This window comes from Sprattus sprattus (assembly GCF_963457725.1).
Source record: "Sprattus sprattus genome assembly, chromosome: 4".
Classification (NCBI taxonomy): Eukaryota; Metazoa; Chordata; class Actinopteri; order Clupeiformes; family Clupeidae; genus Sprattus; species Sprattus sprattus.
In genome coordinates this window covers 31154719-31182455 of record NC_137923.1, presented here as the reverse complement: position 1 = coordinate 31182455, position 27737 = coordinate 31154719, and the positions used below count along the sequence as shown (strand labels likewise).

The 27737-nt window shown below is 40.0% G+C and overlaps 1 protein-coding gene across 1 annotated transcript; it reads right to left on the bottom strand.

Moving 5' to 3' along the window:
* Window positions 1-4092: 4092 nt before the first annotated feature.
* Window positions 4093-7830, bottom strand: lsm6 (LSM6 homolog, U6 small nuclear RNA and mRNA degradation associated). Its single transcript, XM_080836776.1, has 4 exons — window positions 7745-7830; window positions 6959-7059; window positions 6647-6760; window positions 4093-5525 (listed from the first exon to the last, which is right to left on the bottom strand). Exons 2-4 carry the CDS (start codon window positions 7050-7052, stop codon window positions 5491-5493), a joined length of 243 nt encoding a protein of 80 aa, XP_080692902.1. The 5' UTR covers window positions 7053-7059; window positions 7745-7830; the 3' UTR covers window positions 4093-5490.
* Window positions 7831-27737: the final 19907 nt, after the last annotated feature.

Sequence of the window (27737 nt, the reverse complement as noted above, 5' to 3'; positions counted from 1 at the left end):
CTGCATCCAGCATGTCTACTACAATAATGGACTATTCCGTTATCATCTATTATTTAACAAGTGCTGCTGTTATGGGCTAATCAGAATCAGATCTATTGGCCAAGTATGTTTACACACACAAGGTGTTTGTACAATACAGTATTTGTAGATGGGAAGAAGGGTGTTATAACTATCTGAAGAAGCAAGAGTAGCTATGGCATAGCAGACAATACTGGTCAGCAGTTTATATGAATGATGGGATGGGGAAAAAACTGTCCCAATACCAGAAGTGACTTCCCCCAACCCTCACCTGCTCCTTCCTGCCTGTGAGGAAGCTGGTGATCCACTGACCGATGGCGGGGATACAGTGAGCTGGGAGACTTTGGAGGACAGGATTTCTGGAAGTATGGTGTTGAACGCCGAGCTGAAGTCCTCAAACAGGATCCTCGGAGATGTCCATGGGCAGTCAAGGTGTTGCAGGATGTAATGCAGTCCCATGTTGACTGCGTCATCCACTGACCTCTTTGCCCTGTAGGCAAACTGCAGGGGTCCAGCAGGGGTCCTGTGACAGTCTGCAAGTGGGCCGACAACCGTTCTTAAAAGGACCACAGACGTCAGAGTGACAGTCAGACAGTCAGTCACTCAACATTATAACATTATTCAGTAACATTATAACCACATTATTCAGTAACATTAAAACAACATTATTCAGTTATATAATAACAACATTATTCACTAACATAATAACAACATTATTCACTAACATAATAACAACATTATTAACTTCGATTTGGCCATGATGTTTTGACTGATTGGGTTATACTGTACATAGAACCCTCTTAAGATGTTGAGTACCTTAAGTTGTCATAAACTTACATGTCCCTCTTTTCTTTACCAATGAATTACCAACAAGCTTATGGGGGAGGATGGTATGTGTGTGCAAATCCTGCCTGATTTTATGCCTTCAACTGTATCATTTAGAGTTTAAATAGTTAGCTGTATTTAAGGGTATGTTTATCTCCACTCACAGCTCTTATGAGATGTTTAAAGTGGTAGTCACACCATCAGCCAGGCACATATATTTACATAGAGTAGCATGTTTCTGCTAGCTACTACTTAATGTGGAAGAATCTCAACAATATTCAATCTGTCAGTGCTATTTCTTACCTCTTTTATTCACAGATCCAGGTTAACGTGTTCGTAATAATTATGTTTTTCCAGCTGATGTTATAAGATGGTTATAAGTTCATTAAATTAAGAGAAAGGGAGGTAAGGGCAGAATACCTTAAATCGAAAAACCGTAGTAGACTCACAACTAACGTAAGTAAATAATAGTGTTCAGCGTGTAGTCTTTTATCTAATCATAATGCATACAGTACACCCTTAGACAGGCACACACAGTTAGACTAGGCTTGTCCCATTTTGGCCGGGTCCGGAATAGCTTTCCTCAGATAGGAAGGGCAAGGGTCACATTCCAGGTCAAGGTTGAGGGAGCAGGAGTCTATATTAAAAGCGGTCGTGTGGCAGTGGGTTAGTCAGTGTCTTCTGAGACTGAATAATAGAATGACACGGAGTACAACAGCAACAGTGTATTCCTCTGATTTTCCTTAATTCATATTAATGACAGAACAATGCAGTACGCAACAGATGTAATTGCATTAGTTTTGTGAAATATAATCCATCAAAGTCAAACTTTTTCTATCTGCATTCTTGTACCTGAGCAGGCGTTTTATGTAAACGGCTGATACTGCCATCCCTCAATATTATGTTTTTTTTTGCTGGTAGAGTTAACATGATATCCTAAAACAGGAGAGCTCCAAGAGAGAGAGAAAGAGAGAGGTGGCTGCTTTAAGTTCACACAGCAAACATCCCAAGAGCTTTTTCCAGGGACATGTGCAGCCACACAGCCTCTCTCACATACTCCTAGTTAAGTTATGTAAACACCGGTGAAGCCTATGCTGCTGCTGCTGTGGATAAGGCAAGGAACATTTTATCCCTCCTCAGATGGAAGTCCTCAGGGTATTATAATTTTGTAGACGTGCTGTGCTTGCCGAGTGAAGGACCATCCTGTCACTCTAGTGGTCAGTAGTCTTTCTATGGGGCCCGTTAAGAAATGATCCTGTTATTAATGCATTCCTACTGTCAGTCCTCCAGATAATGGTGTACAGGAAACACAACCTCTGACATTTCCGCCATGAAGAATGCAAGAAGGTTAAAGGACGAGACACACTCAGGGTAAATGTGGTTGGTATTCATAGACAGGCTGTGGATCCCTGGTCAAAAGAAATTCAGTCATAGTCTGAGTGAAGTTATCGTCAGACATCGAATAGTACAGCACTTCACGGTGCTTTCTTAATGTTCCCTTCCCCTTGTTACCATCAGTGATCCCATCTCTGAGGCATGTGTGTGTGGTATTATTGGTGTGTGGCACAGGCAGTAAAGGAAAGGTCATCCCCTGAGCTCATGCTTGCAGGAGCTGCACTTAACTGCTTTAACAGCTGGTGGAGCTGTAGGACTTCACTTATGTCTTGGGTGTTTTTTTGGCAAGCGTCCATAAATTGAGTATTGCTCTGTGTTGTCTAACGATGTGCATCAGCCATTACAAACAGCATTGTGCTTAGCACTGAGTATTCAAGAAAACAAATACAAGGGCAAACAGACTGACCACAAACATTTCACTTACAAAAAAACCCAGAAGGATTTCAGATGCCATTTCTTTAGTGTGTCTTATTTTGAAGAACGAGTTTGAGGGTCTGACCTCTGAGCTGGGGCTTTATTCAGACAGAACCACACACAGGGTTCATGTTTGAAAGGATGTCCCTATGTAAGACAGCACCAAGGTCTGCCATGGGGTCACCATTGTGAGCTGCGCTAATTAGTCTCCTTGCATACACAGGCAGGCAGGCAGGCTGCAGAGGCCATGGGTTTTGATTACAGTTTGCCTCTGTTAACCCTCCTACGGTCACCATAACGACCCAGCGAGTGCGCGCTCAGTCACGAGCTCTCAGCCGCTCTGCTGCTGCTACAGACAGAGTTTGATCAATACGGCGTCCTTCATCCCCGCATCAACACTGACCTTGACAGCCTTTTGTCTTCTTCTTGAGGCCAGAGAGCACTGCACAGGAAAGATGGATGGAGGGATGCAGAAAGAGAGAGAGAAAGAAAGAGACAAGGTCCTGGCCGTGCCTCGGTTGAAATCCCAGTGCATCCAAAACAGCTCATTAGAAGCCTAATGAATCATATGTTTATTGCATTTTCTTATCTTAGCCTAATGAACTGCTGCTATGTTGGAGTCATTTGTTAAATTACTGGTTGCCCTCAAGATGGCCACCACAGAGGGTGAAAGATTTCTAACCCTTGCATACAGAACAGGGCAATCGATGAACAAAGACAGGGGGATGATAACCTTAAGCCCTCCACTGCACTGCTGTCTTCAGTAAAGTATAACAGGTAGAACATGGCACCTGGGGGTTTACTGCAGGAATAAAGACGAGGACTAGGCACTGCTGCATGACTGGTGTCAGCATGGAGAACCAATGGCAGCTGAGGCAGCTGAGGAGATGCAGCCATGGCAGGACTACTGCTCTGACCTATGCTCATCTCAAAGAGGCATGGCAAGGCAATTTTATTTATATAACGCATTTCATGCACATATGTAACTAAATGTTCTTTGAGTTTTGTTTCTTTTACATTCTTTTTTACATGCAGTAAAGAATACTTGGGTGGATACAGTAGGCAGTCGTTCTGTTCTACGTCGTGTCTAAATACAGCCATAAATAAGAAGGGAGGTAAATCTAGTTTCTGAAATGGTGAACACCAGGGTTTCTGTGGAAAGTACTGTAGATATGCCAATTGCATTTATTTTTTTCTTCACATGAGCACACACACCATCAAAATTGATGGACACAAAATGGTAGCCTTCAGAAACTCATCATGAAAATTAATTTAAGGATGTTATGCAAACAGGCCACCTTCAAAATTATACTCTTTTGAAAACCTGCATAATAGTTATTGGTATTGTCCACCTAACAGACACAAACCCATGAATAGGGAATAACCCCACTTCATCTAATGCAAACCTTTTAAATATAGAATTTTATCAATAACCAGACATTTTTTCAGTACATTTGTTGTTTTATTTTCTCACCTTTTAATTGATTGTAGAGCTATATTGATTTATGCAAAAGCTTGAAAATATACTCATCACATCTGAGTGAGGTGTAGATAGAAGACTTTCCCTTTAAAAGTCGTTAAAGAGAAACAGAGAAATCTAAGCATACCATCTGCTCATGATGACTCCTGGTGGTGTCATCAGGATAAGGTGGGCTCAGAGAATGACAAGCCTACCCACCCACCTATTAATCAAGCCTGTATTTGAGAGTGCATTCAGGAATTGGTAGTGCTAAAATATGAATCCGTTGGGTGACAGAGTTTGCAGTTTCAGCGCATTTCCAGATTGGCCTTATCAGACAGACTGCAAGGAATAGGCTACAACAACTGCTACATTAGTATACATCCCACATGAACTTCAACACAATCATCATGTCTTCATTCATCTGCATGCAAATTGAGACTGTTCCTTCTCCCTCTGTGGTCACGCTAGGACAGTGCTTTTGAACACACCCATGCAAAAACATGTATAAACAATGGGCTTCAAATGGGCAGGTCAAGTCAGGTATGAGTGTGGCCACAGGACTGACAAATGACAGGTGGATACAATGCGTGCAGGTCAAAGGGTTACACACAGGTGTGTCAGGCAGGTAAACCAAGGAGCACGCAGTAGAGAGGACCCAAACACAACAGCACAAAGCCACACACCAATGGAAAGATGAATAGAGTTTGACGTTTCGGTAAGCCATCAGTGATTTAGATGTATATAATTGAAACACATCTATTGCTCTACTGGTCCATGACCCTTGCCATGTGGCATGGCGTGGTAGTATGCTGGGCCTTTAAATTGACCTCCTTAGACACAAGACTAAAAACATTCAATTAACCTTCTGATAAAATCGTGTGTATGAGAGCATCCAATTTAATTGTGATGAAGTCAGTAAATACACATTGATAAACACCTTTTGGCACCTACACTGAGAACATTCATACTTCCCTATAGTGGCAGATAATCACACACTTAATTGACTTGAAATGGCTGCCGCAAAATAAGGTATCATCAGTATAGATATTAAAATAAATAAATAAATAAAATCAGGCACCTGTTATGTGTCAGTAAGTGAACACTGTAAAACATCGACCAGGATGCTGTTAACATCTCACCTTTATGTTGTCCATGTGTAAAACATCAGTGCAAGGTGTAGTGCATCACGCAAAGAGGCAAACCAACAGGTACATCCAAAACATAATTTATTGCATCATGCTGCAACTTCATGCCCAAATGTGCCTCAATCTCTAAAGGGGTGGTTAAACAACTAATTGTAACTTAGAAACTGTAAACGGTGATTTATAAATACAACCATAAACAAATAGCATGAAATGGAAAAACAGCCATCCTCTTCACAGCTTTCTCTTCTGGGTGCTGATATACAAAACTGTAGAAAAGGAAAGACAAAACAATCAGCAAAGGAGTTCTCCCCCCCCCTCCCACTGATGCAATCAAAAACAAAGAAAATAGCAAGGCACCCCTGGTCTTTTCATGCTGAAATATTTGCACATGCTGCAACTCAACATTACTCATACACACCATGATGGCACCACACACTCTCAACATTACTTATATCCTGATGCACCACACTCTCTTAACATCACACGTACACACCCTGATGGCACCACACTCTCAACATTACTCATACATCCTGATGGCACCACACACTCTTTCCGTGGCTTCTAAAACCTGCCAAATTACTGTGAGCATGGGGGCAATGGCCACCCTTTCTGTACAAGGTAAAATCGTACCAACTGGTTTTGATCGCCTAGCTAAGAAAATGGAGACTCTAAATATTTCCCACAATAAGCGCTATATGACTTTCACCAAATCGTGCAGCCCTAATTTCTTTTATGTTGAATATTAAAACAGGTCTGTTAAAGTAACACTATGGAGTTTATGGAGCCGCTGTCTTGCTTTTTCTTGTGTTGCACTTGCTTGATGTTTGACTGTGCTAAGAAAGTTGTTGGCAAACTAGCCAACATAGCCATCACAATAAGATTACAAAGAAGCCGACGCAAGACCACTTATTACTAGCATCAATGTCCAAGCGTGTAACATCGCTAACGATAGGCCTTGCTAGTGGCTTAACTTAGCGAAACCTGTTGAAATTAGCTTAGCAAGTGCAGTACCAGACAAAGCAAGACAGCAAATAAGTTACTGAATAGTCCAGCAGAAAGTAGCCCCCTACCTGGCAGCTCCAGAAACGCCATAGTGTAACTTTAAGTCTTATGAAAGGGGGTGCTTATGTGTCATCAGTTATTGACATCCCTTAAAAATTATGGGTGACTGAGCAAACACATCTTATTTTATGTCTGTCCTTGATTCCTCCATCCCTTCCTTGAGTCCTTTACATTTTATGTGTTGTTTTTTTCTCCAGACAGAGGGGCTAGGATGTAACGACAGCAAGGAAGGGAGGCTTGAGAAATGTTCAGGACAGCGGCTCCTGCACATCAAATATTTTTAGATTTTTTTTCATGACTCAAGATAAGATTATGAAACACTTACCATTGTTCCCTCTCAAAAATGCGTCGCCATACTTGTTCTTTAACTGTCCATTTACGTACTCTTCTGTTTGCTCAACAGCAATGTTCATGTAGCCATCCAGACATGCAAGTACACCTGGGGGGGGGGGGGGGGGAGATTATAATCGAAGAGATTATACCTAACACACAAACACAGAAAACTTTGCTGCCAAAATGTTCTGTGTTTAAAACATATTGTGTGCAGGATTGGATTAACTCTTCCACCAACTACACATATAGAGCAAACGCACATGCTAGAGAAATGGAGGTAATAAAAAGAAACAAGCTGCCCTACCTCTGTAATCCACTCCTGAATTCAGTTTGACCACCACTGGTCTTCCAATGATTTGTTTCAAGAAATCACTTGGGGTTTGCTTCCGGAGACTCATGGTTATCCTGTAATAAAAAGCTGGGGTTCACATTTTTCATAAAAGCAATAGTTTGCACATTTATTTGGGGGTTGATCATGTATGGGCTATCCTGTTCTGAGCAACAACAGGATGTAACGTTAGCAACTTGCAAAGGCTAACGTTCAAGGAATTAAGTACTTTGGTATTAATTACGTAAACTCTAGACATCAGCAGAGACGTTATAAGATAACATGGGTATGGAACCTCAACTGCGAAGGCCGTGGTCACAACTGTGATTACCGCAACCTTTAACCTAACAGAAGTTTGTTAATATTGGATGCTAAAGATGCTAGCAAGTTGGTAACACCTAGATTGCCTGATATTTCACATACTTTAACGTTGTAGAGATAAGATACGATGATTGATGTGATCTCCTAAGAACAACTAGATACAATTAACGCATCGTTTAATCGATTGGTGTTTTAACTGCTTCAAGACTACAGCAGCATGGGTGGCAGTGAGCTCCGTTAGCTTGTTTGGCTACTTATCTAGCTAGCTAGCTGACTAAAGAGCCAACTGTATAAGGCTAGTGGCTAGCGTTGCATCCCAATTATCTATTTGCTATTAGCTTGTACGGACATTTGAAAGCAGTTGAACAGAGAGATCGAGAGCTAAACGCAAACGACCATCGGAAGTCTGATTCTGTTATTAATGTGATATGTTTTAGTCACCTGTGGAGATCTTCGGAATTTCGCTCGCTTTGTCTTGCTGGTGTAGGTATCTGGAGCTAACCATGAAGAAACCACGTGACTTTGTTGGGTACTGCATACAGAAAGCGCGAAGGTTCAAAACACATTTTACACCACAGGTACCAGAATTTTGACAGAAAAAAAATCTAATTTTTCATTATTCATGGAAAAGTATGCACAGAAACAAAGTGTGAGTGACTGACAAACGTATATTTTTGACAACCTTTAAGTTAAAATGTGATTTCTTTAGTTAGAGATGTTTAGTTAACTATACTGGACCCGAAAGCATAATTGACCAACCACCATGGTAACGTGCATGTGGAGAGAGATAGTGTTTAAAATTATAGTCTCTATCATATAACTATGGTAGCTCAACAACGTTTTAAGGAAACGCACTCCTGGGTTGTCCATGAAAACTCATGCCGTATTGGTTACCTGAAGTCAATAGTGGAACTATTTCAGTTTCAATTTAGTCCTGAAATGTTACTCTTCAATGATGAACAGATATTTTTTCAAGCCACATTAATCCTTGACGACCTTTGTCCTTAACTAAAATGACTAAAGCTAAAACTTTAACATACAAAAACTAAAAAAAAACATAGAAATGAGTCCTTGAAATAAAAACTGAACTGACAGCAATAAAACTAAAACTAAACAGAAATTCAGATTGAATACAAACATATTATCAAAATTAAAACAAATTTGAAAATGGAAAACCATTTTAACGCACAGTGAGGAGGATGGTAAGAGAGGCAAAAAATCCCCAAAGATCACGGTTGGAGACTTACAAAAAAAACCAGCATCTTGGAGTCACCAACTCTCCAAAACTACCATCAGATGCCACCTCAATGTCAACGGATTATTTGGATGGCACGCCAGAAAAGGCCTTTCCAGTCATTTAACCACAAACAAAAGCGCCTGGACTTTGCTAAATGCTACTGGGACTTTGACTGGAACCATGTTCTATGGTCAGATTAAATTGAGCTTTTTGGCAACAAACACTCAAGGTGGGTTTGGCATAAAAAGAAGGATGACTATACTGAAAAGAACCTGATCCCCACTCTAAACTGTGGTGGAGGGTCTATGATGTTTTCCCTCCAAAGGCCCTGGGTTAGGGTACATGCCATCATGGACTCAATGAAATACCATTTTAAATGCTAAGAAAATAAAACTGGGTCATCGTTGGATCTTCCACCAGGACAATGATCAAAAACATATGTCCAGAATTCAAAAATGGCTTAATGAACACAAATTCAAGCTTCTGCCATGGTCCCCTGACTTAAACCCCATAGAAAACCTGTGAGGTGAGCTGAAGAAGAGAGTGCACAAGAGAGGACCCAGGACGAGCTAGAGAGATTCTGCAAAGAGGTATGTTCTCAAATTTCCTGCTCTGTATTCTCCATCCTTTTAAGATTTTATAGGAGAAGACTCAGTGCTGTTTTATGGAAAAAAGATCTTTTACAAAGTATTAAATTCATGGAGTGCCAATAATTGCGGCACATGTGGTTTTGTTAAAAATAATTATTACTTGATGAGATTTTTTTTTTTTCTCAGAATCAAATTAGTATTAGAGGTTGGATTTTTTTCTTTCAGTTAGATACCAAGGTAATTTAACAAGCCACTAAAGTCCATGCCAATGGTTGATTTTAGTGAACAGATCAGGTTAAGTATAAAAGAGAGATAGACTGTCTCTGTGTGTGTGTGTGTGTGTGTGTGTGTGTGTGTGTGTGTGTGTGTGTTTGTTTGTAAGTGTAAGAGAGAGAATTGGTATGTGACATGTGTATGTCTGTAATAAACAGCTTTGTGTGGAAAATGACTGATAATCTCGATAATAAGTGTATATGATAGTATGCTCCTTTAGTCTATTGTTCCTGTTCTGTATTTATCCTTATTCTACACGTGTTTTGGTGTTGCTTCTCCTCCTAGCACTTTTGAGATATAGACACGGCTCCAACTCTGACACGTCCATCCTGATCCCGTGTAGTGCGCATGTATAAATGGCTTGACTGCACCTTGTACTGTCCCTCTTTTTTACCCATTGAAATGCATGGTGGAATGCTTGCCTATTATGATGTCACTCACTCTGCCAGCTGAAGATCAGAGCCAAGATGAGCCCTTCTACAGTCTACAAATCTGTCAGTTTAACCATTAAGACCAGAGCTCTCTAAAATCTTTGTTTGTGAACAAGCCATTAATAACATATATTGTCTATATTTCACCCAATGTCAGCGTTACGTTCAGGCTACATACGTATATGGCTGGTCATCAAACCATTTAAACAAACAAACAAACCATGAATAACAATCTATATTTCATCCAGTACATGGCCAGTTATGAAAGCTTTTCTCAAAACATTTAAACCACGGTTTTCCCGAACTGTTTAAACCACGCAACTAATATATTCCAGTCAGCGGACATAGCTGGTGACCTAACTGATGTCAGCGTGATGATTTTCCCAAACTGTTTGCTAACATTTTTAAGTAAATTAAGAAACCACCAATAGTGGATTATTTACAGCCTTAGTGATTTGTTTTCCCGCCAACATGTGCTTTTGTTTACGTTTTGATCATGTGGTGGTGTCATGTGCCTTCTGTTTTTGTTTTGAAATGATGATGATGTGTCTCTGACTCCACCCTCTATTTGTTTGATTTCCCACCATTTTGTGACGACACCTGATTTCACCTTTTTGCCTGCCTGTTGACTTACGAGACTGTCTTCTGCCTTTGGATTGTTGCCGGAAAACAATCAGACAATGCATTGCCCATCATTATTAATCTTAAATGTTAATCTGTTCTGTATGCTCATAATTATAATAAACCACATTGGGGCTGTATAATCTGTCATTTGCTGGGCTAGGGTCTGCTACTGTTTAGCGATCACACTTTGCATTTTCTTGCAGAAATGCATCTGCCTATTGTTCACAGTAGACTTTTCCACATGAAAGGCACAGGGCCCAAAGCAAGTTCTTCCTACGACTCCAGGGGAACAGAAGAAGGAATGTCAAGGAGATAACACCCATAAATGGCTGGAAATTTCGCAAAGTTAAGATGCAGTGTATTGTTTTGCCAAAGATATGATATGAGCAAGAAGCCACTAGACGTGAGATATATTAATGGTTTATTGCATGAATGTTCCTACATTTGAGGTAGCTGAGTGCTTAGATGCTTCAGAGAAACAAATTCAAACTCTGCAGCATTACGGCCTTGATAACAATAATTACCTAGTAGGGAAAGGAGGCGATGGGACCTCAGTCATGAGCAGGAAGCACTCTGGGATACAAACAAATGGCACCTCTGGCATTCTATACGCACTGTAACGCACACTGCTTAAATCAGCAATACGGAGTTCTGTTCCTTAACGAGTAAGCTTACTACCTAAAACGCATGCAAAAACCTTGCAGACACCACCAACAGCCCAGCTGACACTGATAGAAGCTTGCCAACACTAACTGGTGTCTTTTGGCGTGTAGCTGGCAATGTCATGCGTGTGAAAGCTTTTCTTCCATTTTTGCAGGGTATTCCAGCCCATTACACAGAACTACAAAGGGCATATATTGGATGGCTAGGGAAGACCCAGGTGTTTATCTGTCCTTTACATGACCATATGCTATCAAAATTAATTTGAGGATGGTACCAAAACTAGTTGCCTATAAAACCATACCTCAAAAAGTGTCAAATTGTTGCATAGTGTCACTTTAAATCTTCTCCTCGTGGACAGTAAAAACAACCCCAGATGTATGTTTTCATGTCACGGTCAAATGTCCACCAAAGGTAATTAGAAATACAGAAAGACATGAATATGGCACCTCTTGAGATGCAAAGGCTCTGACACTCATTGGGCACGCAAGTATATAATAATAATAATAATAATAATAATAATAATAACTTTTATTTATAATGCGCTTTTCAATGACCCAAAGTCGCAATTTACAATGACATAAAGGGGGGGGGGGGGGGGGGGGGATTACAGACAGGGGGGACAGCACAAGCAGGACGCATTTACATTTACAGAAAAAAAGGGGGGGGGGTATTTACAGGGATGTTGGTGTAGTCAGGGTGATAGTGGAGGAGGAACGGGTGGCTCGGGAGGGGCGGTGGGGGAGGAGGAGGTCAGACAGGTAGGGGGGGGCTTGGTGATGAAGAGCTTTGAAGGTGAGGAGGAGTATTTTGAAGTTGATGCGCTGCTTGATGGGGAGCCAGTGGAGAGAGTGGAGAACGGGAGTGATGTGTTCACGGGACCGGGTGTGGGTGAGGAGGCGGTCAGCGGAGTTTCGGACCATTTGGAGTCTATGGAGGGAATGGGAGGAGATGCCAGTGAGGAGGGAGTTGCAGTAGTCGAGGCGAGAGGAGATGAAGGCATGGATAAGGGATTCAGCAACAGGGAGGGGGAGGCAGTGTCTGATTTGGGTGAGGGGAGGATTTTGGGTGGATTTGGTGGTGACGTATATCTGGGTGTCGTCGGCGTAGCAGTGGAAGTCCAGGGTGAGTTGGCGGAGGATGTGACCAAGGGGGAAGAGGTAGCAGATGAAGAGGAGGGGGCCGAGGACTGAGCCCTGGGGGACCCCCTGCGTAACTGGGGAGAGGGTGGATGAGTGACCGGAGAGGGAGATGAACTGTTGCCTGTTTGTGAGGTATGATGTGAGCCAGTCAAGTGCAGATATATCCTGTAAAACTGTAGGAGACAGACCACCAGACATCATTCATTTACTTGAGCAAATAGCTCAGGAGCACAATGGGGAGAGAGCTGTTGATGCACGTTTAGTGAAATTGACCGACAGTTTGTTGGAGTCCTTGGGACCTTCACCAAAGTGTATGGAGAGGCAAAACTCAGACATACTACAGCTTGAACTGAACCTTGGAGTTGCAGTTCACATTGTTGATTCTCTCATAGAAACCTTTGATGACTATACATGTGAATAATCTTTGTGGAGATCTGGGAAAATGTTTTGACCCTTGCCCAAAAAATCCAAAATACCTGAGGACAATGCAGCTCCAATTGCAGGAAGATGAACTGAGATGGACAAAGACACTTTACGAAGAGCATATTCATCCCTATCCTTCGTGTTATGCTTTTCAAAAGATAGCTGTGAGACTATGAAAGGTATCCAGGCTTTAAGTCTATCCAGTGTCACATTTTGTGATAAAGATGACATATTCAGGCTCTGGGCTCTATAAAGCGCCTAGAGACAATTGCAGATTCCTCAGTTACCCACAAGTTTAGCAGTGTTCATTAAGCCCTACAAGGAAGTATCTCATGAGTTATTCAGACTTTGTGAGATGTGAACGCAGCTTTTCTGTGCTTGAGCACACTCAAGACCTTTTTTTTCAAAATACAATGAGTGAAGAAAGGTTGAGAAATGTAGGGGTTTTGACCTAGTCTGGGAAGTCCCGCCCCACTTCTTCCGGCCAAATTGATTTTGCCTCTGCACTGGGTCTGGCCAACTTTGGATAGCCGTTCATTTCAAGATTTCCACAATCCTTGGAGCCAATCACAAACTGGCTTTTGGCTACCTGGCGCGCCATTGGCGGATTTAAACTTACCACGGCTACGTTACAGAATCTACTGCACGGAGAGTTTTTAAACATTGGACATGGTGGCCGCCGAAGCACCGCAAAACTTCGATAAGGCAAGTTTTCTTTGAAAACAGAACAGAAACTTGCCCTGGAACAATTCATACAGAAAAAATATGTGTTTGCTTTATTACCGATCGTTGTATCGTTGTGTAGTATCGTTGGTCTGATTGGTTAAAGGCGTGTCCAATTACGTGAGTGAAGTGGATCGCTGATGATAGTTGGCCAGACTAACTGAGCAAATGCAATGCAGTGAAGGGGCAGGGAATTCCCAGACAAGTTTTGACCCACACCCTTGATTTATTGGTGGCGATGGATTCAAATTTTAATTTGATGAGGCACATTAACGATTCCTTGGCTGATCTCATGTGAATATCATAATCTGACATGAGATCTTACAAGGAATTAAACACTATGCAATGTATTATATACTAGTACATACATGACCCTGGCTCGTTAGGACTCATTTGTGGAGTAGCACCACCTAGTGAATAATATTCAATGCAAAAATCTAGTGCTTCACCAGCCAATGAACGTAAAAGTTCAAAGCTCAGGAAGCTTGACATGTGACGTCACTACCAAAACATTTTCTGGACACACCCCCAATTTTGTGGAATTTCGTTTATAGTGTGTGCTGCAATTGACACATGTCAATAACTTGAAAACTGTACCGCAGTATGAACTCGCAAGCACTTGACAGGGAAATCTTTGGTAATTTTGAAGAGTTACTGAACTAATACATTTGTTATTGTTACTTATATTTAATTATTTAAAAAAATACTATTTTGAAGCAACTTATAATGACTTAATATTTAATTCTTTAGTAAAATCTTGTTGAAAATGTATCAAATATGATTCAGCCGGTATTTAAGATAATTAATCTGTATATCCCTCCATTGTCTATGTATTGTAATTCATGATGCTGACAGAAATATCATAACTAAGCAACAAATAAGTAATAAAAGAGTAGTAAAAATTCAACTCAATTTAGTTAAATTTTACTTTATTTACATAACACCAGAACAATTAAATTGTCTCAAGGCACTTTCCAGAAGTAGGGTAAGTGTAATGGTAGCCAGTAGGTACAGTGCTCCGCAGTGAGTAAACCTCACTCCCCGTCTACACAATGCAGGTTATGTACATATACACATGTCTCTTCCTAACACAGGACATAAATGAATTGAGGGACATATAGGCAAATGTTTTGTAATGCCTAGGAAAATCTGATGGCTACTAGAGTCTGAAATCTGAAAGGTGTCAGATCCTCTTTGTGCATTTAAGTCCAAGCTGTCAAAACATCTCTATGAAAACAGCTCAGTAAGAAAAGTATTGCACATGCTTGTTTATTAAGAAATTGCCATTGATGAATACATGATTCAGGCATGAGGTTAGAGCGGACAAGGTGAATAACAGGTGAAGAGAGCAGGTAACATTAGATGGAATAACCTAGTACAGTTGTAAAAGGTTATTTCAATTATTTCAAAACAATATTAAAATGAATTCAATTGTTGAACAAAGGTTGGTTAATTTCAGTCAATGGTGAAAAAAAATACACTTTAAAAGTGATTCTTATCTGGCACATAGTCTACTGTGATGCAACACATCAATGCTGGTGTTAATATTGACAACATACCCAGTTTAATAAAACAGCTGCATTTTATGGTTTGAAAATAGCTCAACACTCTATCTACGGTTTCGAGCTTCTGCACTGTAAACCTGAACAAGTTCAGAGCACTTAAAACTTTTGATGTAACCGATTACATAATACAATTTGAGTACCTATATTATTTTTTATAAGTAAACTTAACTTAAAAATTATACATCAGCTATACTGATTTATTTTGCTATCATTTTCATAATTTTTAAGTTCTCTGAACTCATATTATTCCAAAATCGTCCAGGATTTCGCCTCGTCGGATATTTATGTTTCTCTGGGTCTTTCACAAACTAGTTATTACGCCCTTACAAGTTTTGAAAGGGTATCTCCCTTATGTTCCAACTTCTTGTGCAAGTTCTTACTGTAGCGAGAACTGTCATTGGTCAAACGCTTTCCCAGTGTTGCCAGACGTACATTTACATTTGTGATTTAGCAGACGCTTTACTCCAAAGCAATTTACAAGGAATTTTGCATTTATAGATCAGGAGCAGTTAAGGGGTTCACACTTATACACTTGGTAAGGAGGAATGGGGAATCGAACTAGCAACCTTCCAACCTCTCGATTACTAAACGACTCCTCTACCTTAAGTCTGCTGTCTCTGTCTCTCATCACAAGATCTTTGCAATGGTGTTCTCAATGACGTTGATGACGTCAGGTACTAAAAAATATGAGTTATCAGGCAATGTTAACTCAAACAAATACATTCCAATAGAATTAAAACGTCTTCACTTGCTCAGAAAACTAATACATTTAAAGTTGGGTCAATTAAATACCAGGTTTTAAGTACTGAATACATAATGTTAATAAGTTAGTAGAACTGTTTGGGTTTACAGTGTGGCAAGGCCGATGCGGACGTATCTCCAACCATTTTGTACATAACAAATCATGAAATAGGGGGCCCATGTCCCTCAGCCCCTGCCCATGAGTGAAGTTACTCTTTCGAGAGACTCTTCGAGACTCATGCATAGAAGTTTACGATCCACATAACGTAATGTTTTTATAAGTTTTACTTTTGTCTCGAAACTGCTAGAGTTGAAGTTGTGTTTATCATCATAAGTTTGCAGTTATAGGTGCCTATCCTTCTACTGTTCGCCTATTGTGTATAAAGTCATGCTAATATAGCAACCTTGAATTTTAACTTCATAGGCTAACAAAGAACCAACCGATAAAGGAATGACCTACACAAGCAATGACAATAAACATAACATGCCCCCTTTCCATTGGGACCCCTCAACAAATGTGTAGTTTACTCACCCTGCAACTCTGTACCTGCCAGGGCTGAACCAATGCACACTCATATGCTCGTAATCACAATGTTGTCTCTGTCAGTGCTCTATTGGTATATTACTTATAGGTATATGACTATAATCAAATGTCTCAATCATAAATATTCATCAAATCTGGAAAATTGTATTCAACTTTGTGTAATATTTCTTTCTTCCTTTGCTTCCTTTGAAACAATGCCTCAACATTACACTGCATATTGTTTCAAATTGAATAATTCTTTTTTAATAATTATATCCAAATATCTAAGTCTGAATTTATTTATACCACATACTCTGCACTGCATTCAACATTAAACTTGCGCAATACATAGAAAAATTGTAATATTATGTGCTGTCAGAAAAAAAGAGCATTAGTAAGCAAAGAGTAAGGAGGAGAGAGGGAGAGCACAGCCTGTTTCCGCTTGCTGAGGCTAAGCATGGAGCTGCAGCAGAGAGCAGCTCTCACACGTCCAGACAGGTTGCTTGTTAGCAGGGCATCGCTAGCCCTGTGGAGGCTAGAGGTTAATTTGGTATCTGGCTCCGTGTTAAACTCAGGTCAGCTCTACAAGTCCTTAAGTCATAAACAAGTGTGCTTAAGAGCTGTGTACACACCTGGGCACAGGTTAATGAATATTCAATGAACTGTTTTTCCCCCAGCTGTATGCATGTCCAGGAGAATGATTTATAAGGGGGGAAAGAAAGCTAGTTTCTGTACTGTACTATACTGTACTGTACACATATTACATTATTATTTAATAGGAGTCACCGCTTGATATACAAAAGAAACTAAAATAATTAAAGGCTAACAGAATTAAATGAAAGACCATGCTCCAGCTATTTACAATATTGTTGGCTGTATTAGGACTTTAACTTAACACACACACACACACACACACACACACACACACACACACACACACACACACACGCACACACACAGACAAACATTCAAACGCAGACAGACACTACATAGTGGCCTTTTCGAGTCTATTGCCACACATTCTTGACTTTATTGGCTGAGGTCCAGCCACAAGGCTTGTTAAGTGATACCAAGTCTCAGCACAATGGGGCTGTGGAAACACAACTTGGATTTCACAAGCTGCTCCCTGACTATTGTGCCTGTTGCCAGGCAAAGGACGGAGAATGTTTCTCTCTGCTCTCTCTCCGCTCCGAAAAAGACATTTTAACCTCTCAAGCCCACCCCTAATCTTAACTCACCAAAAGACCTCTTCTTTCCCTCGTACAATTAAATCATAGGTGATGTGAACACACATGAACTTTGGATATTGGCTTTCCTTTGTAATAATGTATTTGGTTGTCTCTAATTTTAGAATTAGGGCTGAAACTGAAATGTATTCAATTAGCACAACTAACTCTGATCACATCAGCATGCAGCACATTCAAGACCACGGTCACTACCACTCTTTTGTGTTGCAACGCACATTTAAGGCAACATTAGTGACTGATGTCCAGCCAGTTGGTCCTGGCTGGCTGGATGTAGCTCTGGAGAAGTCACTGTATAGCAGAGATCTGCCTGGTGCAGGTCGAATCAGAGCAACCTAGCCTTACCTCTTAAACCCCCCTCGAGACCTTGAAGGAGGGGCAACAAAATGGAAAGATTATGGCAGGGGCTCGCATGGGGTCACGTGGGGGTGCAGGGTTGGGGGGCAGGAGTCCTGGCTTGCCGCAGGCAGTCGCCGAGAAGAAGGCAAAGAGGAGGGGAGAGGGGCGCAGCAAGTCTAGACTGGGCTGACCTTCCTGTGCCAGCGCTTTGCTCTGCAGGGTCAATCTGGATATGGAGGGGGGATAATGGAAAAATCTCGAGGGAGTTTTCAAATGAAAAACAGATTGGTTGCTGGCATGTAGTTTTCCTTTTCAGTTCTTTCTCTTTCTCTCTTTCTTTCTTCCATGCAATTGCCTTCTAAATGAAAAAGGGAAATTATTGTCAGAAAATGAACCGTATACCAAGATACAAAGAGCGAGGAGAAGCCTCATGTCTGTGCATCAGATACACTATTCAGTCACCTGAGTAAAACTACTGTGAGGTAAACCTGGCTGACTGAATGACAAACTCCTTTATGCATGGAGTTCAGATGTTTCAAACTGATGCCATCACTGGCTTTGTTCACATGCACTTAAGGAATCTGAATAGCGGGACAAACCTGGCTACAGCAGAAATTTGATAACATGTTTAGCTGCTGGTAACCCAATTATTTAAAATGACTGTAACTGCCGTAACTGAACTATCTGAACATAGCAATAGCTTGTTGTTTAGAGTGGACCACCTGGTTGACCTCAAGGCCTTTTTAACAGTAAGGCCAATATTAAAATGCTTTTTGCAGCTATGTCAGGTTATTCACAGTGTAATTGCGTAATTCACCGTACACTCAAAAAAATAAGTTGTTCAAATTACTTAACATTGTTATGTCAATGTTTTCCACCTAACTGAGTTTTGTTCAAACTAATGTAATACTATAATTACAGAGGAAAGAACTAACGTATGTCAAACCAACAAGACTATATTCAGTAATTTCAATATTATTTGGTCAAGTTAGCCATAATTGATCAGGCAGTGTTCATCTGACTAAACAGACCTTCATAACACTGACCTAACTCACTTATGTAATTCTAACTTAACTGGATTTACTAACACCAACCAGAGATGGGCAGTATTTCAATTACTTGTATTTGAAATACTAGTTAATTTACTTTTGAGTATTTTGTAATTTGTATTTGATATGGCTGATAAAAAATCAAATGTAATTTGTAACAAAATACTTTAGAGTGGAGTAATTTTGTATTTAAAATACTCAAAATACTTTCTCCAGTGTTTAAGCAGAAGGAGATTTTTTTCTGTCGGATTCTACCACTAGACCATCTGATCTGCCTCTGAATGTCATTGTCGAATCAGGCATCAGTCAATTTGCCAAAAGTGGTGCTTGTTATTGCCCGCCCCTTTTTGGGGCGAAAAGGAAATCACCCCAGATCTTTCTCATTCACTCTCATGTTAAATCCATTTTTTTTCACAAAACAGGGCTCAGCTCGAAAACTTAGATAGCTGTCTTGATCCTTGTCAATGTATCTTCATTTGTACACCGACTAAAAGGAGGTTCTTCCAAAGAACGAATGCTGTTGTTGCACTGAACGATAGCTATCTTGACAGAATGTGACTTGATCAAAGCCGTATGATGTCCTTATACGCAATTACGTATGACGAAAGCATGGTGGGGATAGCCCTCCCGGAAGCCATAGAGATTGCAATGAGAGCCCTGTTTGTGAAAAGATGAAAGTAACACAGCTGCTGCCTGCAAAAATATATCTATACAAAATCAATCAAGTTGTTGTCTTTTAATAGCTTTGCTTAGTTACACCGACATTCTGTGACTGTTCTTCCTTTTTTACTGGGTTCATCAGAGCTTTGTGTACATTATATAGCCCCGTAGCCAGGGCCCATAGACATATTTATGTCAATCTAAATAGTCTGAATAGCCAAGTCACATTGCCGAAAATACTGATGTATACCTACAGTATATTCAGAAAAAAAATTACACTGCCAGGTGTAATAGGCAGAGTATGTGTGCGGGGGCAGGGGCGTGGTGGCGTCGGTTACAAACATGAAAAAAAGGATACAGGACTCAAATGTTTGGGAACCACTGCCTTACAACACTGACAAGGGCCCGTCATAATAGCCTGCACCTGAGCCCGTGATAACTACGTTACGCCACTGAATAGCCCAAACCTGAATGTTCTGCTATACCAAATTGAGTGAAAACTGAAAATTCAGAAAAAGTATTTCCTGTATTTTAAAAATGTCTTTTAATGTATTTTGTTACATTTTCTGACAACAGTATTTTGTATTTTATTTTGATACATTTATTTGAAGGGTATTTTGTAATTTGTATCAAAATACATTTTGATGTATTTGTGCCCATCTCTGACACCAACTGAACAGCTCCTTGAAATTCCAACTTAACTGACTTGAATAAGCAGTACTTAAATGGTTTTCATTGTTATAAAGCCTAGTTATGTCAACAAACAAACAAGGCTGACTTCTGTCAGTTTACTGTTGCACACGTGCATATAGTAGATGACCACACACACAAGTCGCCGCGAATTTGACTTCTGCACTTTCCCAGACTGTCCTTCCTCCAGGACCCCAGGAGCAGTGGGCAGCTTTTAAGCGCCTGGGGACCAAGTGAAGTGATTAGGTTAGGGATTCTTGGGGCCTGATTTACTAACAGGATTGCGCCCATTTCAGGCGTAAAATAGCGGTCGTAAACATAAAACGGTATTTACTAAGGGGGTGCAGCGCATATTAACGCTTTGTGGATGTGGACGGGGAGGACACGAAAACGTGGGTGGAAACATGCGCAAATATATGGGAGGAGAGAAGATTAGTGCGCCTAATGATGTATTGCGTGGTATTTACTAAACTGTCTGACCAGCGCACGTCTCTAATTTGCGGGATAATTCTCCGCCTCATAAAAGCACGTCTTAACCAGGAAGCGCAGTTCCATTGAGTCTGAAAACGTGGATATGGCAGCAGTTATAAGAGCAAGGCAAAGATATAGGCAGAGACAATGCACAGAAATATTTTTTTCAACTCGTATAACACTTTTTCAGTTAAGCGATCCACAAATCATTAGACGGTACAGGTTAACCAGCCACGCAATACTTCAATTACTGAACCAGATCAGAGACGACATCGAACCCTCCAACCGGAGATCACATTCATGTTAAACTCCGGACAACATTGCAAATATTGGCATCGGATCATTTCAAACAGTTATAGCATCAGCAGTTGGTATATCTCAGCCTTCACTCAGCCAAATATTCACACAGGTACTCGACGCATTGCTACGGCGCACTGGTCAATACATTTCCCCACTGCCATAGTTGAAATTAGAGACATCAAACAGGAATTTTTTTGAAATCGCAAACTTTCCAAACGTAATTGGAACCATTGATTGCACCCTCGTCCATATATATTGTAGTGAACCCATGTCCCTTGTAGAAATTATTAATCTCGCCATGTACACATCTATATTGTTATAATAGACAGTTTATGCATTAATGCCACCAATAGCATATTCTTTATAATCGTGTTCTTTTAAACATATCGCTGTGGGTGATGGCGGGCAGAACAACAATAGAGCAGCGCACACATTGAATCAGGTTCAGTGATTGAACGAACCAGAACCAATATATCTATCTCCACTTCGCTGAACCTTCATTTTCTCTTCCTAAATAAATACCACGGAAAATGCGCAAAAACACAGTGCGTTAATGTGCGACCGCAGTTTAAGCAGTGGTCGCAATGTTAGTAAATCAGGCCCTATATAGGACGGAGTAAACACAGATTGCCCAGTGCAGATCTGGTTTGATAAATACCACGGAAAATGCACAAAAACATTGCATTAATGTGCGACCGCAGATTAAGCAGCGGTCGCATGTTAGTAAATCAGGCCCTTGGTTTGGGATTGATAGGAGAGTGTGCTGTTGGGGTCCTTGTGGACACTGGGAGAACATGTACACTCCACACAGAAAGGCCCAGGAGGTACGTAGCCCACCTGAGCACTGATGGTCTGGGGAGGACCTGCCCCCCGAACCAACAGTGCCCCATGCGGGAATCGAACCCATGACCTTCTTGCTGTGAGGCGGCAGTGCAAGGACCTGAGCCACCATGCCTTACCTTGGTTCTATAATATTATTTATTACCAATGGGAAACGACAACAATCATGTGACATCAACGTGATATCATTCAACACATACCAAACTCTGGGTGTGGTAAAGAAAGCATTATAAGTTTCATATAAAATGGTTATTTTTTAGTAATTGAGCTTTTACATGCATCTTCAGGCAAATAGTTATCAAATATTGAAATGTATTATATGGCAAACGACAGTACGAACATTCTGATTGGGTAATGCCTAGTCATGCCATCCGCGTATATATTGCTCTCTGACGACAAGATCGCTATTTTAATGTATGTCTGTCAGGTAGCATTTTGTTAATTGGCTAGCTTGTTAGCTAGCTAACATGTGCTCATATATGCTTGATTTTTGCAAGACCAATACAGTAGGACCACAATCACTCTTAAACCATGCACAAATATTTCAACATCACAGAATAAAATATACCAGCTGGGTAAGACTGACCTCCAGCACATTAATTTGAACACAGCATCACACTCAAAATGGAGTCAGCTTCTGAGCATGTGCAATGTAAGACCTACAGAAACCCATCTAGGACATTCTTGTATAGAGGTGATTGTGCCATTCACTCAACAGTGTTATGTTGAATTAACTTAGCTGGCTTCTTTTGCTTTTACAAGTTTTACTTTTAAGTTAGACTTACTAAAGTAGCTTAGATTTTAGAGGTGATCGTGCCATTCACTCAACAGTGTTATGTTATATTAACTTAGCTGGCTTCTTTTGCTTTAAAAAGTTTTCATTTTAAGTTAGACTTACTAAAGTGGACTAGATTTAGAGGTGATTGTGCATTTTACAGTTTTTTACAATTGCTAAAACACTAAAACCCATTGGCTGAACAGAGTTCTCAGTTGCCTGAACTCATGAAGCTAATTGTGCAGTCTGTTGTCAATACCTTAAACTATTTCACACGGTAAAACACAATTTGCAGGTCTCACTTAGACTTTTTAGCAAAACTCTAAACACATTATCAGTCTTAAAACACATTCTGCACTCTAATTCACATGTCATCCATACTGGTAAACACAAGTGGCAACAATCAAATACAAATAGAGAACAAATGTCATTGATTGAACACAACCACTCAAAATTGATTTAACTTGTATCAAATGATGTGACACAACCAATATGAGCCAGTTTAGGGAGCAAACAGGTTGTTCAAGGTGGGAAGGAGAAAGTCTGAGAATGAATAGAAGAAACAATGTGAGGGGAGGAGGACAAGTAAACACCACGTTGGCTCCTTTGATTTTTGTCCCTTTTACTGTGGTAGTGTATACTGTAGTAGGCCTACAGTGCATTGTAGGCTGTATACAGTATTTCTCTGTTCCTAAAACACATTTTTTCAAAACATGCCTCGGTTTCTCTGAACACTAAACCCAAGTGCCAACTCCCTAAACCAATTCTGCTAAACTTTAAGCACAATTCTCTGCTTTCAACACAGATTTCAATTGTTAACCGCACTTTCTTCAAACCACAACACACAATTCTCTGCTTTAGACACAGTTTTCAATTGTTAACCACATTTTCTTCAAAACACTAAACACCATCCTCCCTACTTTGCATGCTTCATCAATGCCAAAACCTCATTGTGTTCAAACAGAAAACACTGCTAATCAAATGACAAAACTTCCATTTCCAAAGCTGTTGTGCAATTTGAAATCAAAACTTTAGCTCCTAGTTTGGAGAACAATTTATGGCAACATTGAAGTGAGTGGTGATCAGAGGGGCAGAGGAGTGAGAGTAAGAGGAGGAGGAGGAGGAAAATGATGAAGAGGAAGAGCAAGACGGAGAGACATTACTGTATCTCTGATGAGATTCAGGCCAATGTGTTCAACCATGTGGTCAACATGGGTTTGACCATGCAGGAGGCTGGCAAGGCTGGCCAGAGGGTTCAACCAAACATAAGCCGCTTCTCAGTTGCACCGATTCTCCAGACATTCAGAAGAGAGAATGGGTAAGAAACACTACTATGACAGTAAAACACTAGTTTGAATGCCTTACTGTATCAGGAGCATAGTATTCTTGTATTTTACTGTAGAATATTTTACATTGTACTGTATTTGTAAAATTACAGTATACGTAAACAAATACAAAGTGCAACCATTGATGACCAAGACATATTCCTAAACATCAATACAAAGAGCCTAGCCACAGTGGACCATGTTCTAAGGCAGAACATCTCGAGAATGAAGCAGGTGTACAGGGTGCCTTTTGACAAAAACTCTGATAGAGTCAAACAATTACAGTATGATATGACTATGTGCAAGTAAGTCATATACGTTTCCACAACTGATTACGTCCTATCAGCACAGAAACATTACTGTACTGTATTGTAATCCAATCAAATGTTCAAATCAAACTTTATTTTCAGATGTTTCACAACACAACAATTGTCGATATTGTCTTGAGCAAGAACAGGATGCAGTCTAGTTTTTTTGTCCTTTTATTGTTTTACATTTTTCTTTCATTTTTGAGTTAAAACATTATACAGTTACAATATTTTACAACAGAAGAAAGCGTACAGTAACACTGGAGATGAAAAGGCATAATACTCCTGATAAGGCCTTCATACTAGTGTTTTCCCATTTCATAGTAGTGTTTTCCATTGAGCACATCAGTGTTCAATCAATGCTTAGAATGTCTACTCAAATAATGGTCTGTGTTTGTTGTTTGAAAACAAAATGCCCTTTTGAGGTGATATAATAGTGTTTTGAAACCAAAGTGTCATTTTGCAAGAGATATAAAGGGTTTTGCATTTTGTGTGAGTGGTTTTGGGATTTGTGTTTAGAGCTAAGAGAAACCGAGGCATGCTTTGAAAAAATGTGTTTTAGGAACAGAGAAATACTGTAAAGGACAATACGTAAACAAGTTGTATGGCCCTGAACATTGTGCTTTCTATTTGGTACAGTAACAGTACTGATTGCTCAATAGATTTTGACTGGTTGCAGGTTCATATCAACAAAGAACAAGAGTGAGTTGTGAGTAGTGAGATGCAGGGTACAGTAGCCTACTATAGGGGTACAAAAAGGAGAAAGAAACAACACAAATTAGAGCAAAGCAAAGTAGTCATTTCTAAAACATTTGTATAGCTACTATGAGAGAACATGTTTTCATTCATCAAAGTCAATTATAGATATGAAATTTGTTTTGAGGTAAAAAAAAAAAGATGTACTTCTCCCTGAGAACTATATGTTTTGAACAGTGTGTTTTCTATTTTTTGGTGTATTGTTTACTGACTGCTTGAAAGTGTATATCATTTTGAACACTTTGTTTATAATTTGACAGCAGTGTTTGATTTTGAGCACAGGTAAAACTGTTTTGAGGCGAAAGTTTCATTTTGCAAGAGGATTCAGAGGTTTTGTAAATAGTGCTTGAAGATGAGGTTTTGTGTTTAGAGTTTAGAGAAAATGAGTGACTGTTTCAAGAATGTGTTTTAGCAATTGTAAAAAACTGTAAGTAAGACTTAAGTTAGACTTACTAAAGTGGCTAGATTTTAGAGGTGATTGTTCATTTTAAGTTAGACTTACTAAAGTGGACTACATTTTAGAGGTTTTTGTTCATTTTAAGTTAGACTTACTAAAGGGGACTATTTAAGAGGTAATTGTGCTATTCATTCAACAGTGTTATGTTGAATTACCTTAGCTTATTTGATTAAGCAACTCACAGAGTTCACTTTTTTGAGTGTAGCCTACTCATATTGAAAAACAACAACATCAATACCCAAGTTATTTGAAACAAAACTCCCACAACAAAATGTAATCAATATCCAAATTATTTAAGACTCCATTATGACACTTGCAAATGTTGTAGTTCAATGGCCTCGATGATTTATTCTTTCTTTGGTAAAGCGGTGTGTGGTGCAAATTGTAAAATATATAAATGCATGATCTCGTCAGGTTCATATTGTAAATATATTCATATATTTATTTAACCTATTAGTCCTAATTTGACTTTACTTTAACTTTGAACATAAACTTCTCATAGACACAGCAACTGATTCCTCTAATTAACCCGCAGGATTTGCAGCAAGAGAATTTCAAGTTCAGCCATAGGTGTGCCTTCAATGGGTAAATTAACCTGTACATGCTGATCTGACCAATTTATGGGGTATCTCGACCCATTACTAATTGTTGGAGTGGACATTACAGTTTTTTACAATGGCTTAAACACATTTCTTGAAACAGTCACTCATTTTCTCTAAACTCTTGAGCTTGAGCTTGTGTGTGTGTGCGCCCTGTAAGCAAAATGACGCCTCTGCGATCTATTATTATTTTATTTTCTTCATTTAGCTCAGCAAAAACGGTCGTGCCTGCTACGTCCGCGGTGCGTCCTTGAATAATGTCCCCAGGATGTCTAAAACACGTTTTCCAGAAGTCACCACAATGCCCGCAGGACGTTCTTGCAACTTCCTGCAGAACGTCCCGAGGACCTATAGAAACACTTTTTCCAGACGTCACCGCAATGCCCTCGGGACGTGCTTGCAACGTCCTGCATAACGTCCCCAGGACCTATAGAAAACGTTTCCCAGTTGTCACCGCAACGTCCTCGGGACGGTCTTGGAACGTCGTGCAAAACGTCCTTGAGTTGTCAAGGGAACCATACACATTTACGTTTTTAGAACGTTCAGAGAGACCATTACACAACGTCGAGGGGACGTAATTTTGCTTACAGGGTGTACCCTGCATCTCACTACTCACAACTCACTCTTGTTCTTTGTTGATATGAACCTGCAACCAGTCAAAATCTATTGAGCAATCAGTACTGTTACTGTACCAAATAGAAAGCACAATGTTCAGGGCCATACAACTTGTTTATTGTCCTTATACTGTACAGCCTACAATGCACTGTAGGCCTACTACAGTATACACTACCAAAGTAAAAGGGACAAAAATCAAAGGAGTCAACGTGGTGTTTACTTGTCCTCCTCTCCTCACATTGTTTCTTCTCAGACTTTCTCCTTCCCACCTTCAACAACCTGTTTGCTCCTTACAGTAAACTGGCTCATATTGGTTGTGTCACATAATTTGATACAAGTTAAATCAATTTTGAGTGGCTGTGTTTAATCAATTAAATGTGTTCTCTATTTGTATTTGATTGTTGCCACTTGTGTTTACCAGTATGGATGACATGTGAATTAGAGTGCAGAATGCGTTTTGATACTGAGAATGTGTTTAGAGTTTTGCTGAAAAGTCTAAGTGAGACCTGCAAATTGTGTTTTACCATGTGAAATAGTTTAAGGTAAGGACAACATACTGCACAAGTAGCTTCATGAGTTCGGGCAACTGAGAACTTTGTTCAGCAAATGGGTTTTAGTGTTTTAGCAATTGTAAAAAAAACTGTAATTGCAGGACTGTTTTTACCCACCTTTAAAATGGAGGGGTAACTACAGTAGTAAGTCTTTATCTGTGCGTCTATTGAGCCATATGATTTGACTGAATTGACTACCAAGTGTTTTCCAGGTCCATACTAATGAGAAGTTAGCAAAAAAATGAAATAGTTATTTCAAAAACACTGATATATATCACATGTGTACTGCTGGTGAGACATGCTATCCACACGATGCAAACACCATTGTTTTTTTAGGTGGTGTAGATGTTGGGTGATTCAAAGGATCACTCTGCCAGAGCCATAAATATGCATTGTGACATTTGCAACAAAGCCTCTCATCTTGCTTTAGTGATGAGCTTTTCCCTTCTCATATAGCCATACAATCACACCTGCCTTCATGGCACATCAACATATAGCCATACTATCACACCTGCCTTCCATG

What these genes read in the sequence shown, in the direction of transcription:
- lsm6 (XM_080836776.1), bottom strand. Translation starts at nt 7,052, where the DNA reads ATGAGTCTCCGGAAGCAAACCCCAAGTGATTTCTTGAAACAAATCATT. An exon ending in TTCAGGAGTGGATTACAGAG is followed by an intron (nt 6,761 to 6,958) that starts GTAGGGCAGCTT and finishes CCCCCCCCCCAG; the next exon opens with GTGTACTTGCATGTCTGGAT. An exon ending in ATTTTTGAGAGGGAACAATG is followed by an intron (nt 5,526 to 6,646) that starts GTAAGTGTTTCA and finishes CCTTTTCTACAG; the next exon opens with TTTTGTATATCAGCACCCAG.